Source organism: Anas acuta, chromosome 1, assembly GCF_963932015.1.
Source record: "Anas acuta chromosome 1, bAnaAcu1.1, whole genome shotgun sequence".
NCBI lineage: Eukaryota > Metazoa > Chordata > Aves > Anseriformes > Anatidae > Anas > Anas acuta.
The window spans coordinates 137,884,934-137,901,263 of NC_088979.1; the positions used below are offsets into that span (position 1 = coordinate 137,884,934).

The window sequence follows — 16,330 nt, forward strand, 5'->3', positions numbered from 1 at the left end:
GGAATAAAATCTGGTGTAGAAGGTAAAATGTTTTCATACATTAATCAGACAACTACATACCACTTAACATACATATAACTACATCTTATATGTACACGTAATTAAAAAAAATCAGTAAAATCTTCATAAATTTCACAAAATCACTGCTAAGTATAACCTCAATGAAGCCATTAGGAATTTAAATGCAAACTTCAGTGTACTGTGAAGAAAATAATTTGAGTACAGCAGAAATGAGTGTTCTCAAATATATGCTTTGATATTTAAAGTTTTAACATAAAGCTTACTGAGAGCACATGCGCAAACAGCTGTGACCAGGACAGCTGGTCAAAATGAATACAGGAGGGTGCTTTCTATGCAAAATCTTAAGTCCCTGTTTTCACTCTGCTCTAGGATCCAATCTGAAATCTTCATTACTAAAACCCAGGACATTTATGTAAATGTCTTTAGAGAGCAATAACTGTTACAGTCACTCTGTCCCTCTGATCTTATATACCATTACCTATAAAATAAATTGCCCCTCCTCCTTCCAATTACCAAAGACTTGCAGAAACTAATTTCTCCTGAGGTGCCGTTTTCTAATGAACACTAGTCACAGGTATTATGGCTGTCAGCTGAGATTAAACTTGCTCTTAAAGCAAATACACTTTGCAGCTGCAGGTAAGGGTACATATTGTACCAGCTGAAGCTTTACATTTCACTAATTGGACTGAATATTTTGGCAGCAAAACTCAAACATCCTGTACTAAGCATCCTGCATTCTTTGTTGTTTGTTAGTTCAAGCAGCATTTTGTAGTATATGAGTTGGCAGTGCCTTACACAGTCTCTGACTACAGTATATTTTGAGCTATGGTTCTCTCACATAAAGTTCTTCATTACTATGCCCTCCTGCCTCAGGGTGGCTACTCAAGTCTCAACAGCACAAACTCTTCTTTTATGCCGTATATTTCTATAGCATGAGAAGAAGAAAAAATTGGGGTGGGAGGAAGAAAGGAAAAAGCCTATGCTCCCAAAATTAATAATCCAATGAAGCGGCCCATTTCTTATAATGAAAAGCCAGGGGGCATGATGTTTCAGTGGGCTGAGAGGAAATGAGGCTTGACAATACCTCCAGTACATAAGATAGATTTATACTCATAGTAAAAAATCATTATACTACAGAGGCTGCTTTGGTGACCTGTGTAGTTGATGTCAGTCTATTTCTTTTTTGAGCAAGGTACACATAAAGCTTTCTCCAAGCACCAAATTTCCTCTTGTAACTTATTTCCATAAGAGGGCCAAAGATGGCTTAAGACAGAAAACTTCGCTACCTGTTTTCCAGCAGCAAACTAATGGATTATGTAGACATGCAGGGCACACATCACATCCTCAACTTACCGGCAGGCATTTCAAAACTGAGTAAACCTCATCTTCTTCCCTAACTTCACCTTGTCTATATTTTAAGATAATATGGAGACATAAATTTGCTTTTTATGCCTTTTAGATAAAAATGCATTTGGTTCCAGAGATGTTTATTTATGGCCACCTATTGTTTTCAAGTGATTAAAGGGCTTCTGGTCTGAGCTGTTAGGCAAAACATGGTCATTCCAGAATTTGGAAAGTTTTGGTCTTCCAAGGCATAGTTGTAGAAGTATTACATGAAGAAAATCTCATGCCACGTTCTGCGCTGAAACAATTCAACATATGCTGAAAGTACTAACATTTATAGGGATTTGCTACTTCACAGTGCTATGTATTTCTCTGTTTCGCAGAACATATATTTGAAATCAGTAGGAGCTGGAGGATCTTTGCATTTTGTAGCATTGAACCCTGAGATTGTCAGCCTGGCCTCTTCTGATATCAAACTGGCTTTAAGATGTATTCTGAAGCCACCTATGGGTGAGCGTTCACTGTAGTTATGTCCACAATTGTAAAGGAACATGATAAAGGATTTTGAAAACACTTTTAAAGTTAGGTACGTATACATTGACATGTTGCAATTAGAGACTGCTACCTCTACAAACATTACCTAAAGAAAAACAGGTTGGGTTTCTATTTGAGCTACATGTTGGAGCTGCAAGTTTGCAGGACAGAGTCTGAATCATACATCTTATTTCTGATGTATAAAACTGACAGTTATTGAGATTGTTTGAGGACTGAAAGGATGCTCATTTGGCAAGACTAAGAGACTAGTTATTAGTAAACTTATGATTATTTTTTTTCTGTTACATTTTATCCTGAGAATACTTTTCTCATTAGATAGAAGGAAAGCAAAGGCTGTTTCTATTTTCCTTTTAAAAGAGTATTTGCCAGTGATGCATGCTAAAAAAGATATTTCAAAACAGAAATGTCTTAATACTAAGACAGGAATGTCTTAATACTTAATACTAAATGTTTTTTTAACCCTGTAAATAAAATTATTTATTAAAAAAAAAAAAAAAGCTTTTCCTATAATTAGAGTGTTAGAGTGTAAAGTCAATTGTAGAGTGTTTGGACAAAAATCTAATGCTTTTGAGGAAAGCCCATCATGTGGAACATGCGTCTGGTGTTAGTGAAAAAAAGGGGAGGGGTTTAGACTGAGGAACGTGGGGAGAAAAAAAGAAAACTGAGACATATTTGATTAAGTATGTTTTGAAGCTGACCATTTACTCTATGAATCTAAAATATATTTGCTATTAATTCCAGAACAATATCAAACTGTATTTTTTCTTTCTTTTAAGAGCAGCAGGCTTGGATGACCTTAAATACTGTCAATTCATTAAAGTCTATTTAAAAAAAAAAGAACAAAAATCCCACAATTTTCCAGCTACTTTTCTGGGGATAAAAAAATAACAACACACACACAAAAAAAACACAACAACAACCCTCCCCCACCCCCTACAACACATGTATATGTGTAGCACATACACATGCATTTGTGCTAACTACTTGATAGCATGATCAGTGAATGTCTACAAAGGGGAATGAAGCTACACAGTCTATAAATATGTATTTCTTAGTGGTGTTAGATTTCGATACAATTTTTCTGACAAAATTAAGGAAGTAAAAAACAAAACAAAACAAAGCAAGAAAACAAACAAACAAAAAAAAACACACATGCACAAGTTCTATCCCATTAAGCCACACTATTAACTTGAAACTGTAAACAATAATTAAAGGATTTTTTTTTGCTTGATAAATCCAATACCTCATCAAGATATTATATAGTAAAATTCTGTTCTCAGTCAATCAGTTCTCCCAGTTCTTTTTTCCTGCTCTGAGCTATGTAAGGATTGATATTGTCCAAGTAAATGACAAAATAGATCTTAATTTTCACACACATTAACACTAAAGATGTACTTATCATTGATAAAGGTGGCAGAAAAGGCAGAAAATATTATTGGAATTAATATTTTGTGGATTTTAATCTTTAAACCAAAATTAGCAGTGTTCCTGCATTTAAGCTGATACCAGAATTAAGACACTGTTCAGGAATGAAGGGCTAACCAATCCAATTAATATAAATAAGTGAAATGTCACAGTTGGCTGAATAATTTTTTTTTCTATACTTACTCCTCCACTGCATTGCAAAAAGCAACCGTGTTTTCATTACTCCCTTGATTTGCTTCAACCAGCTGGATAGACCAACCTGTAACCTAAAAATACCAAAAGGAGACCAAAAGACAATTATTTAGACAACATACACATAAGGAATGTAAGACTAAACTTGCATTTGGTTCCATGAGAATGAAGTTTTGTATCTTATCATCCCTTGCCTGATTTAGTGGAGTGCCAAATAAACACAAATAACACCATTTGACTGCACTTTTAATGTTTTCAGAGATAAAACAGAAAGTCACAAAGCATCAGCTGCCCAGGTTTTAATGATTTTTTTTCTTCCTTGAAGAAAATAAAGATTTCCAAGACTTAAAATAAAGCTTATGCTGATGTGAATTTTAATTCTTTTTCTGTCTTTCTGCCCCTAATGGAAGCTCAGGATTTCATCAAGCTCTATAAACGTTTCAGGTAAGTCCCCAAGAAAGACAGGAAGCTAGTGTATTCTTTCTGAAGATGAAAAATCCCCTGATGCTTTCCCTGAAGTTGGTCTGAGCTGCTTTTTTTTTGGGTGGAAGTATCCCCTTGTGTGCTTGCTGTACTACCCTTCCATTAGAACATAACCCCCAGGAGAGTGCTACATCTGCATGCCCCTCCTACTGTTGTACATACAGACATATGGACTCAAGGCTCAGCAAAGACATCAACCTTTAAACCCCTTCAGAAAGAGAAGCAACTAATGCCATGGCACAGAAGTAGAAACAGATATAGTGAAAGATGTATTTTCTCATTTTAATAACATCAATGAATTATACAAAATTATATAGTTATTATTAATTTATAAAACCTTACAATTACACCCTTCCCCCCCCCCTCCTTTTTTTTTTTTCTTCTTCTGGAGAAGGAAGTACAATATGCCTGAAAAAGTGCAGGCTGGGAAAATTTTAATTACAGTTAAAAATGGGCTGAGTATAAAATAGGAAAGACCTATGGGGAGCTGACTAGTGAGGAGACCACAGCTACAGAACTGAATGCTCAGAAGTTACAAACCCTTAATAGGTGCTGTCAGTCTTGAAAATATTAGATACAATGAGTCCTGTTAACCACATTAACCATCCTGACGCTCTCCTGCAGGAGACAGAAGTGAAAACAGAAGCTCTCTTCCTCTCTGTACCTTTGCTGGCAACATTTCTGAGTGAATCCTAAAGGCAAGCATATCCTGTGTTGACTAGCAGTAGTCTACACAGAGGGAATGATATACCATTGCTAACTAACTCAAATCAGTTCTTGGGGCAAAGGTATATACAGACACATAGTTCTGTATTGGGTTTATGTGGCAAGGTTTTGGTAGCAGGGGGGCTGCAGGGGTAGCCTCTGTGAGCAGAGCCCAGCAGCTTCAGCCAGCTCCAAAAAGACTGCTGGCCAGAGTCAGGGAGAGGTGCTGGTTGGGCCTCTGGGAGAGCAGATTTAAGAAAGGGAAAAACAAACAAACAGCAACACCACCACCACCACCAACAACAACAAACAAACAAACAAACAAAAAACCTGCATAGTAGCACCTGGGAGAAAGGAGCTTGTTTTGCCTGTGACAGTAATTGGTGAGCAATCTTCCCTGTCTTTATTTCAACCCTTGAGCCCTTTTTCATTGTAGTTTCTCCCCCTCTTCCTTCAAGGAGGGAGACTGAGAGAGCAGTTGTAGTAGAGTTTAGCTAGCCATCAGTGTGAAACTTGTACAAGTTACCACTGACGAATCGTGGGTGAGAGGTAAAAGAAATTTATTTTTGTCATTTCTGTTTTCAGTGTCCAGAAACTTTAATTTCTTCCCATTGCATATAAAGGGATCATATTAATTACATGATGTGTTGGGTCTGTCTGGGATGGAGTCACCTTTCCCTGCAGCAGCCCACACAGTGCTGTGCTCTGCACTCGTAGCTAGAAAAGCACTGATATCACTCCAGTGTGGTGTGTATTGCTGCATAGTACTGGCACAGCATCAGGACTCCTTCCAAGCCCCCAGGAGACAGCAGGCTGGGGATGGGCAAGTGATGGGGAAGGGACATCACTAGGGCAGCTGACCTAAACCAACCAGAAGGATATTCCATAACACCTGATGTCACACTCAGCAATAAAAAGAGGAGCTCTTGTAGGGGGGGGTGCTGTCCTCCTAACAACTGCTACGCATTTTGAGGCCCTGCTTCCCAGGACGTGGCCAAACATCTCTTGTTGATGGGAAGTAGAGAACAACTTTTTTTTTTCTTTCGTTCTTTCTCTCTGTGCTTCTGTGCAGCCTTATTGTTCTTTTTGTTTCTTTTTCTCCCCATTCTCTTTCCCTTTAAATAAATCATTCTCATCTCAAGCCTCGAGCTCTTTGTGTTATATTTTCTCCCCCTTCCTCTTTGAGGAGGGTGGGAGTGAGAGAGTGGTTGTGGTGGAGCTTGTCTGCCCACCTGAGTAAAACCATCACATATGATCATATTATTTTTCCATAGGACTCTGGTCTCCACTCAATGCAGAGATCTGAAAGTGTACAGTGAACGAACAGGTAATTGCAGATCAAGAGAACTGATGATAACAGGGATAAAGTAACAGAGTGCATCCCTGGAGAACTGGGATCTTACTTTTCACTCATCCATAGATTTCTAACATCATGCTAGTCAAGTCACCTGAACCATCCTTCCTAAACACGAACACTAATTGTGCGTGCACTCCTCATTTCTGAAGTCCCCAAACTGAAATCATGAAGTTTGGTCTGATGGCTGGACTTCCATGAAATGAGCATTGCTAGTTATCCTGTAAACATTAGATACTAAATAACTTAAGTGGCCAAATCTACGGGATACTTTCAATGTTGTCCTTTTTGCTTTCTTTCTAGTATGGAAAAAAATAAAATATCTTCTCACAGAGAATATATAAAAACAATTTCTTCGTTGTTTTTGAACATCTTAGTGGTGACAGGGCCACAGAAAATTAATGATGGCTTTATTACATAGGACATATTTCAAATAACATGCATTAAAACAAACAAACAAACAACAACAACAAAAAAAAACTAAGGCCATACAACTGCATCCAAGAGCTAAGGGTCAGATTAGTAGTAAAATTTCAGTAGTATGAATATTTCAGCTTGTGTACTTATAACCTATCTCAATACTAAACTCCATGTTTCAGCATCCTTTCCATTTCAGGTCCATCCTCAGCCCTAGTTCTCAATTCCTACATGTATTATTCAAATACATCATTCACATGTCCTGGACTTCACAGATCCGAACTGTACTCATTCACTTTCTGTGAACAAATTGTGGTGCTCCACTTTGCCACCATTCTGACAGTCTTACTCAGCATTTACCCTGTTCCTCTGCACCCATTCTTATCCTCTCTGAAGTTCCCAGAGCAGTAGCAACGGTTTTCCTCTTCCCAGACTTTTTTACACTTTCCTCTCTCATTTTTTTTTTTGCTTTTTTCACCTACTTTCTCTTTCTTACCATCTCAAGGTTCAGTTGCCAGCCCCTTGCCTTGGCTCTCTTTCTGTCCTGATATGGTTGCTTCTCTCTGAAAGAATTCCTGTGACCACACTGATTTTTCTGCTACAAATCAATTCTCTCCTCTTTCCCATTTCTTCCTCTTCTAGCTAAACAGCTCAAACACTTCCCTGACTTAATCAAATCCTCCCACACATTCAATTGTAGTCGCCCTTGACTCACTTCTCTCTTTCCTCTTCCCTCCCCGATAATTCTCTCCTACTCCTTTAGAAGTAATTGTGCCTGTTCTTATATGCCTGATTCCTCTAGCGCCTCTTCGTCCCATACCACAATTTAATCTCTTCCTGCTTGTTTGAATCCCACTATTTTATACTTTTCTCCTGAGAAGTCTTGTTCTTTTTATCGTGATGTCAAGAATGCTTTGGTTTTCCTATTGTAAATAGAAAACAAGCAAAAAAAACAAACAAAAACAAACAAACGCAAACAGACCTTTGTCTCTCCACCCATAATCTTCTACTCCTACTTCCTGTATTCATCACTGAACTCCAAAATGTGGTGTCTAGGATTACTGTTAAGAGTTCCTATCCTCAGATACTCCCCCTTTTCCCCTCCCCCAACATACACACACACACTCCCCATCTCTCTAGGACGACATATGTTTACTTCTGTAGTTCTCCCTATTCACAGAAAGAGAAACAAGTCAATCTAATGTCTCTTCCCCTTTGCTTTATGATACTGTGATCACTGGGAATTAAAAGCATAAGGTGAACCTAAACTGTCTTTTAATATTCATGGTGCTAATGTATCCTGTAGGCTATTTCAGGATTCCTATAATGATTCAGAATGCTAACAAGGACTAGAGGAAAGGGAGGATTTATCATTTTATTTTTCCTTCTCTATGTCAGGATTTTGAAAGAAGGAAAATGAGGAGAGATACAACATCAGAGAGTCACGGGAGTCCCAGAAGACATCATTATTAAAAGCAGCAGAGCCACGAATAGAGCTATGAACACCTGATAGAAGGAGGGAAAAAAAATAATTTGCTTCAGAAAGACAAGTAAAGGCTGAGTGCCACAGGGACCAGCTTCCACGGTTATAGTAGATGTATATTCTTTTGGAAAACAATTATACACACACATACATATATAAGCATATGCAGCACATGGTGAAGGCAGGACATACTTTGTCTCATCTCTCAGGATCAGGATAGATCAGTCAAACTAGACAGACAATCTGGCTCAACTGAAAAATGTATTCATCAAAATATATTGTTATTTTGAGTCTCAGGTTTCATATCAGGTTATACAGATTTATTCTCTCTCTTTCAAACACATCTTACTTCACTTTTCTGTACTCATCCCTCTGTGGTAGTTTTATGGCTCAATGAGCCAAATAATTCTAAGGGTGCAAAAGCAGATTACAGATTATATTTTGAAATACTGATGAATTCTAGACCACAATCTAGATTCTCTTCTGGTGTAAAATGGCAAGTTTCCATTAGAGTTAGTGGAGATACTTCATTTTATACCAGGTGAGGAACTAGAGGTATTACTTTAAAATGAAATGAAGTCTGTTTTTAATAGGTAGATTGCAGAAATGTGTTGACTCAGTATAAATTGTGTGAAACATAAAACAGGTAGGACACAGATTCTACAAGTATAAAATTCTCATTAGCTAGACAGAGTAGGTGTCTTCCCTTCAGAAGTTATTTTTTATGGTCTGCTGGGTTCTCCTCTGATATTACAATCAAAGGAAGAAGATGCTCAGAGTTTTTCATGCTGCATAAAAATCTCTTGAATAATCATAGAATCATAGAATCATAGAATATCCTGCGTTGGAAGGGACCCTTAAGGATCATCAAGTCCAACTCTTGACACCGCACAGGTCTACCCAAAAGTTCAGACCATGTGACTAAGTGCACAGTCCAATCTCTTCTTAAATTCAGTCAGGCTCGGTGCAGTGACCACTTCCCTGGGGAGCCTGTTCCAGTGTGCAACCACTCTCTCTGTGAAGAACCCCCTCCTGATGTCAAGCCTAAACTTCCCCTGCCTCAGCTTAACCCCGTTCCCACGGGTCCTGTCACTGGTGTTAATGGAGAAAAGGTCTCCTGCCTCTCGACACCCCCTTACGAGGAAGTTGTAGACTGCGATGAGGTCTCCCCTCAGCCTCCTCTTCTCCAGGCTGAACAGGCCCAGTGCCCTCAGCCGTTCCTCGTACGTCTTCCCCTCCAGGCCTTTCACCATCTTCGTAGCCCTCCTCTGGACACTCTCCAACAGTTTCATGTCCTTTTTATACTGTGGTGCCCAGAACTGCACACAGTACTCGAGGTGAGGCCGCACCAGCGCAGAGTAGAGCGGGACAATCACCTCCCTCGACCTACTAGCGATGCCGTGCTTGATGCACCCCAGGACACGGTTGGCCCTCCTGGCTGCCAGGGCACACTGCTGGCTCATATTCAACTTGCTGTCTACCACGACCCCCAGATCCCTCTCTTCTAGGCTGCTCTCCAGCGTCTCATCGCCCAGTCTGTACGTGCAGCCGGGGTTTCCCCGTCCCAGGTGCAGGACCCGGCACTTGCTCTTATTGAACTTCATGCGGTTGGTGATCGCCCAGCTCTCCAACCTATCCAGATCCCTCTGCAAGGCCTTTCCACCCTCAACAGAGTCCACAACTCCTCCAAGTTTGGTGTCATCAGCAAACTTGCTCAAAATACCTTCTATTCCTACATCCAGATCGTTTATAAAAATATTGAAAAGTACCGGCCCTAAAATGGAGCCTTGAGGGACCCCACTGGTGACCGCCTGCCAGCCTGACGCAGCCCCATTCACCATAACCCTTTGGGCCCTGCCCGTTAGCCAATTGCTCACCCATCGTATGATGTTTTTATTTAGCTGTATGGTGGACATTTTGTCCAGTAGGATCCTATGGGAAACCATGTCAAAAGCCTTGCTGAAGTCCAAAAAAATCACATCAGCTGGTTTCCCTTGGTCCACCATACGGGTGATCTTATCATAAAAGGAAATCAGGTTAGTTAGGCAGGACCTACCCTTCACAAACCCATGCTGGCTGGGACCAATGACTGCTTTGTCCCCCAGGTGCGCCTCAATAAGTTCGAGAACCATCTTCTCCATGATTTTACCAGGCACTGACGTGAGACTGACAGGCCTGTAATTGCTAGGGTCTTCTTTCTGACCCTTCTTGAAAATCGGCACAACATTTGCCAGCTTCCAGTCTACCGGGACCTCTCCAGACTCCCAGGATCGTTGAAAAATAATTGAGAGAGGTTCCGCGATGACATCCGCCAGCTCCTTCAGCACCCGGGGATGAATCCCATCCGGACCCATGGACTTGTAGGGATCCAGGTGGAGTAGCAAATCCCGCACACGTTCAGGGTCGGTTGGGAGTTTGTCATCCCCACAGTCCCGGTCCTCCAGCTCAGGGCACCCTGGGTCCCGAAGCCCATCATCGGCATTGAAGACAGAGGCAAAGAAGGCGTTAAGCGTCTCTGCTTTGCCTATGTCATTGTCTGTGAGGAGACCTTCCCTATCAAGGAGCGGCCCTATGTATTCTTTAGTTCTCCTTTTTCCATTCGCATATCTAAAAAAACCCTTTTTATTTTCTCTCACAGACACAGCCAGCTTCAACTCTAGGTGTGCTTTAGCCACACAAATTTTCTTCCTACAAACACGAACAGCATCCCTGTATTCTTTCCATGTCACCTGGCCTTCCTTCCAGTAGCGAAACACTCTCTGTTTCTGCCTAATCTCCATCAGAATGTTCCTGGTCAGCCACGCCGGCCTCCTGCCACGCCTGCCTGACTTGCGATATTTAGGAACTGCCTGTTCTTGTGCTTCTAGGAGGCATCGCTTAAAGAATGACCAGCACTGGTGGACATCAAGGCCTTCAAGAGCAGCTTCCCAGGGGACCTTGCTGACTAGTTCCCCGAGCAGCCTGAAGTCCGCCTTCCCCATATCTAGGGATGAGGTTTTTGGTGGCACTTCTCCTTCTGTACTGTTTGTTTGAGTGCATCCTCCTTGTAAACACTGTGGGAAATTCTGACTGCCAAGAATTCAAAAGTTACACAATTATTAGAAAATATACTTGAGACTTCCCTGCATCTCTATTTTAGGAAGTAATGAAGACCAAATTAGAACTGAATAAGAAGTCTCACATTTACCTTTGGCCAGCTGAAGTGTAACACAGATGACAAAAGCTCTCTACAGGACTAAACGCTTTTTCTTCCCTCAAAGCATAAATTGTTTTCTTTTTCACCAGGTGTTAAAATGAAGTGTTTCTAATACATGCTGCATCAGTATGAGTGAATATGCAAAGTTCAAGGACACAGGCAATAAAGATCAAGAACTTTAAACACTTAATGTCAGAAAATGTACATACCTCTCTGTCATGTCCAGAGCTGCTGGGCCAAGTAGGTCCTATGCTGTATCTATTGGAACTGTTGATTAAATAACCCTCCCCATTTCTGCTTTCTTCTCTCATTTGTGCAAATGGGTAGTTGTCTAAGAAAACAGGACGTTGAGCATCTACATCGTCAAAACCTATCTGAAAATGTGTGTTGCCTCTCTCCACATTTGAATCAAACGCATTTGGGACTGTAGTTACATGATTCCCTCTGAAGATTTCTCTCTCTTGACTGTAAGGGTAGGAATCCACCAGAGAGAAGTTTCTGTCATCAGACAGTAAAGAAGACTTGAAACCAATCGCTGGTGACACTGTGCCTTGTTGCCAATGAGATACTGGATTTGCAGGGTGAACTTCATCATAAGCAACTGGAGGCTGACCACAGAAATGCTTCTCTGGCACATTCAGACCAAAGTTGTCTGATGTGAATAAATGTTCTTCATGATGATGTGAATGTGATGAACCATAAAAAAAAAATTCATTGCTGACTTCATCAGCTATTTGATCAAATCCTAGGTGGATGTCTCCATTAGAATCAGAATGGTACACTGGATAAGGTGCTTGGTCCCCAGTGTGTCCTTCATGATATTCATCATATAAGAAAGGAACCCTTCCAAAATATGCCATAGCTGATTTTTGTCTTCAGTCTTATTCCTCAAAGAACTTTTACAATATTTCCAGGGTCAAAAGAGTATTGTTCATAACTGAAGCTACATACCCCCACTGAAATAAAGCATAGAATAAAAGTTAAACAAACAAACAAAAAGATCTGTTATAAAAAAAAAGCTGTATACTTGCATATATATATATAAATATAAATAAATAGATAGATAAATAAATAAATAAATAAATATAGTGGTTTCTCCAAAGAGTGTGAAGATTTTATTCATCCAGAGCATGAGTACTCTTTTTCTTGATCCTCATTTCCAGGTGCCCTTAAAATTAATTTAATTTTTTTATTTCCTGGACTCATAAATAATATCAACAGGATGCCTGGAACAACTGATCTAAAATACTAATTCTGACAAATATTAAATAAAATGTCTGTTGTTTTATACTTGTATACCACACCATAGGCAGGAATCTAAAACAAGAGGGTAGGAAATATTCATATTAATGGCCACTTTAATGGCAGTTTCGTTCATATACTTCTCTCTTTTTTGTGACTCTACAATTTATTCATATTCTAACACTTTTTATCCTGGTGTAATCAGGTGACAGAAGTTTAGCAAGTGAAAGAACAAGGGTGAAATATAGAAGACTTGGATCTCCAACTAATATTCCAAATGCTACACCCCAAAAGCTTGTATATGGCATATATAAATGAAATATATATATTTATAAATAAATCTTTTTTTTTCTTTTTTCAAAACAAATGTGTCTGAAAATCCCGAGGTTGTATTTTTGTTACTAAATTAAAAGGCCAAGACATAAGTTTTCTGCAATAGTTCATCATTCACACTGTTATCAGCAAACTTCCTGATCTGATTTTGGGATGTGCCAACTAGTCCTATACTTCAGATTAGCAGCGTGTATTGGAGACTTTTTTTTTTTAGGAAGAGAGTTTACTTCTAAAATCCAAATTATTCTGTGCTACTTGCCTTTAAGGATACGGCCTGTTTTATTTACTGATACAGAAGTAGCCTAAAATACAAATGGCATGGAATAGCAATACCACATAAAGTACACAGTTGTGCTGGGTACTTTATTACACAAAAGAAATAGAAACATCTGATTTAATAATTCAATAAAAAATATATTCCCTAGCAGTAAAAAAACACTACCAAGATGGAAAGTGCACTCAGATATTGTTAAAGCTCAGCACCACAAATTACTTTTCCAATATGTCCCCAAGATCTACACTATATTAGCTTAGATAATGCTGCCTTGCAATGAAAACCTGTATTACAGCAGAAGGTATTCATCATAACTTTATTTATTTTTGTTTTATTTGAAGTCAAACTCTAGGTGGCATAGGTTCCTGTCACCTACAGTCAAGAACAAAAAGAGAAATGAAAAGTTAAATAGGCTGAAATGAAATCTCCAAGTTAGAGGTTGAAACAACTCTTTCAGGCACTGAGCTTAGTGATTCCATGTTATGTAGCTTGGTTTACTTTGCTCTAATTGTGCTGGGGGCAAAAAATATATATTTATTTATGAAGTTTCACTAAGCCAGAAAACCAAAATGACCACACTGAATGGGGATCTACACCATGGACTTCAATTACGAGCCTAGTCCCTGCCATTTCTGTCACAGTGAATCATGAATTATACTTTTAGATTCAGATGACATTTTTTTTTCCCCAGAAATATTTTAATAAGCACAGAAGTAACAATTGCCGTCTTTTGCAGCTTCCTCTCTTCTTCCCCTTTCTACAGCTGTTGAACAAAAGAAAGATGACAAGAAAGAAGATGCATCCATGAAATCACAGCAATCACAGATAACTTCTTTTATTCCTTTTTTTTTCTTTTTTTTTTTCTTTTTTTTTTTTCTTTCTTTTTTTCTTTCCCTAGAAAATTGCGTTTAAGGAAAAATAAAAAATAAAACAATGACCTCTCCCTCCAGTCCTACATTCCTTAATAAAGTTTGGCTACCTGTAACACTGTAGTAGAGGCACAGACAATACAATGCTTTTTACTCCCTTTTAACTGTTTCAAAAATATTTTCTTGACATTTCATACAAGTTCCATTTATAATAATACATAAATAGCTAATAGCTAACCCTGTTTCTTACACCACTACAGCTTTTATGTATAGTATCCCAGTATTTAGCTGTTTCTGAGACAGCTAAATAAACACACATCACACCTCCATCTACCTGCGTATGACTGCTTATTTCCTGTACTCTCCATACTGTTCAGGAGAAGTACTGCTTTCTTAGCCATCTTTAAATGCAGGCAAGTTAGATATAGTGCTAGAAGGGCCATCTCCATAGTCTGCTGCCCTGTTCTTCTCAGTGGGCAGAGGGGCCGTGAGAAATTAGGAGTCTGCACTATGCACCAGGCTCCCTCTTCCAGCCCTGACCACTGCAAGGGGAGGACCTCAGGGAGCAGACACATACAGCACTGTTTGTAGAACCGTGTCTACTTTATATGGACACACATTTAAAGCTAACCATTTAGACTGGAAACTTGGCATGTCATGCTGTAATTCCCAGTGGTTTAAGTCTCACCTGCTCTTTGGTTTAGTAAGATTAGGCTCTGAAATTAGACTGATCCTTTTCAAAGCAACACCCAACTTCAGGAAACGGTTTGGCTTTTTGCCAGCCACTATTACTGTATCCAAATCATGCAAAGCGTGTTGACAACACTGAATTTTCAGAAATCACTAATGAAGCAAAATTTATACTGTGAGTTTTGTTGTTGTTTTAAAGTTTACTTTTTAGGGTTTCTGAATTCACATTTTGGAGATTTTCATTATTTTTCCATGCAATTATGAAGACTTCATTTTCTCTTCAAATGACAGCCCATGCTTTCACATAATCGTATAATTCTGGGATCTGGGGCTTTAAGGGAAAATTCCTCAAAATTCTGTAAAGTAGTCATTACAAACCAAGGGAGCAGACATCATTACACAATGCTCCCGACATTGTAGCTTCTGGCTAAACACACAGAAATACTTCCCTTACTTATTTACTTATTTATAAATTACTTATTAATTTATACTGTGAGTTTTGTTGTTGTTTTAAAGTTTACTTTTTAGGGTTTCTGAATTCACATTTTGGAGATTTTCATTATTTTTCCATGCAATTATGAAGACTTCATTTTCTCTTCAAATGACAGCCCATGCTTTCACATAATCGTATAATTCTGGGATCTGGGGCTTTAAGGGAAAATTCCTCAAAATTCTGTAAAGTAGTCATTACAAACCAAGGGAGCAGACATCATTACACAATGCTCCCGACATTGTAGCTTCTGGCTAAACACACAGAAATACTTCCCTTACTTCAGCATGCACGTACATACTAGCATAAAAGCTTTGTGCACTGTAGGCTCAATTTTCTCTTTTCATCGGATCCCAGAAGTGCAATACTGGGCTAGTGCTAAGCAGTAAGAATATATGTTGCAACCTCTTACCTGAAACACACAATTTGTTAGAAGGATATAGTCTCCTATTTCTTCCTGTTCACAGACACATTCAGATGACCTATATGCTTTCAACACGAAGGGGGTGTAACTTAGTCGTCAGAAGCTTCCCTTCCTGTTTAACTGGTTTACTAAAGGTATGATTCTTTCCCACCTCTTCCTTCAGGGAAATTTCAAACAGCAGTAACAATAAAAAGGAATCATCTTATCTGTTGTCTCTCATTATTTGAGAATCCTACTCCCTCCCTCTCTCCCTCCCTCCCTCCCTCCCTCCCTCTCTCTCTCTCTCTCTCTCTCTTTCTCATGGTGGTAGATGATCTCACGCTTAAAGTACAAGTATCAAATGTGCTTAAAATAACAAGACAACTTCATGTGAAAGGCTTGGAAAGATTTGCCTCAGAATGACTTCTGCATTACAACAGGATTCAGAAATTTTACTCTACTTCATCTTCATGCAGCTTCTATTTGCCACTGGTGGTGAGAGCTCTGAAATGAGTGCTTTGCTCACAGGAGAAAGGGAAGGTACAAATACTGTCTGGCAGACAGGTTCTCCACATTTGGCTCCTCACTCTGAGAGCTGGGACAGTCTAAAGGGGAAGATCCTTAAGGTGGGATATTGGCCACAGACTGATGATGGCTTTGTCCCTCTAAATAGGGCCTGAAGTAAAAATACAACACTGGTTATGAACATATTCCTAGTCCTCAAGGAGCCCAGGACCCTCTACCACTAAAAGAAGCAGCAGAGGCTGCTCCAGGCACAAAATGGAAGGAGTTCCCTCAGGGATGATCTGCCTCAAAGCTTCATACCTTTCCTTAAAAAGGTATAAATTGCCATG

At 39.3% G+C, this 16,330-nt stretch overlaps 1 protein-coding gene across 3 annotated transcripts in view; it reads right to left on the minus strand.

Annotated features, from left to right (window-relative positions):
- Positions 1-15,711, minus strand: part of PIK3C2G (phosphatidylinositol-4-phosphate 3-kinase catalytic subunit type 2 gamma) — a 207,400-nt gene extending 191,689 nt beyond the window's left edge. For all 3 annotated transcript variants that reach the window (XM_068659641.1, XM_068659652.1, XM_068659631.1), the window contains exons 1-3: positions 15,486-15,711; positions 11,385-12,131; positions 3,529-3,611 (exon numbers count right to left, since the gene is read on the minus strand). In XM_068659641.1, coding sequence (XP_068515742.1) covers positions 3,529-3,611; positions 11,385-12,035 — 734 coding nt within the window. In that variant the 5' untranslated portion in view covers positions 12,036-12,131; positions 15,486-15,711. The remainder of the gene's footprint in view (positions 1-3,528; positions 3,612-11,384; positions 12,132-15,485) is intronic.
- Between the last annotated feature and the right edge of the window lie 619 nt (positions 15,712-16,330).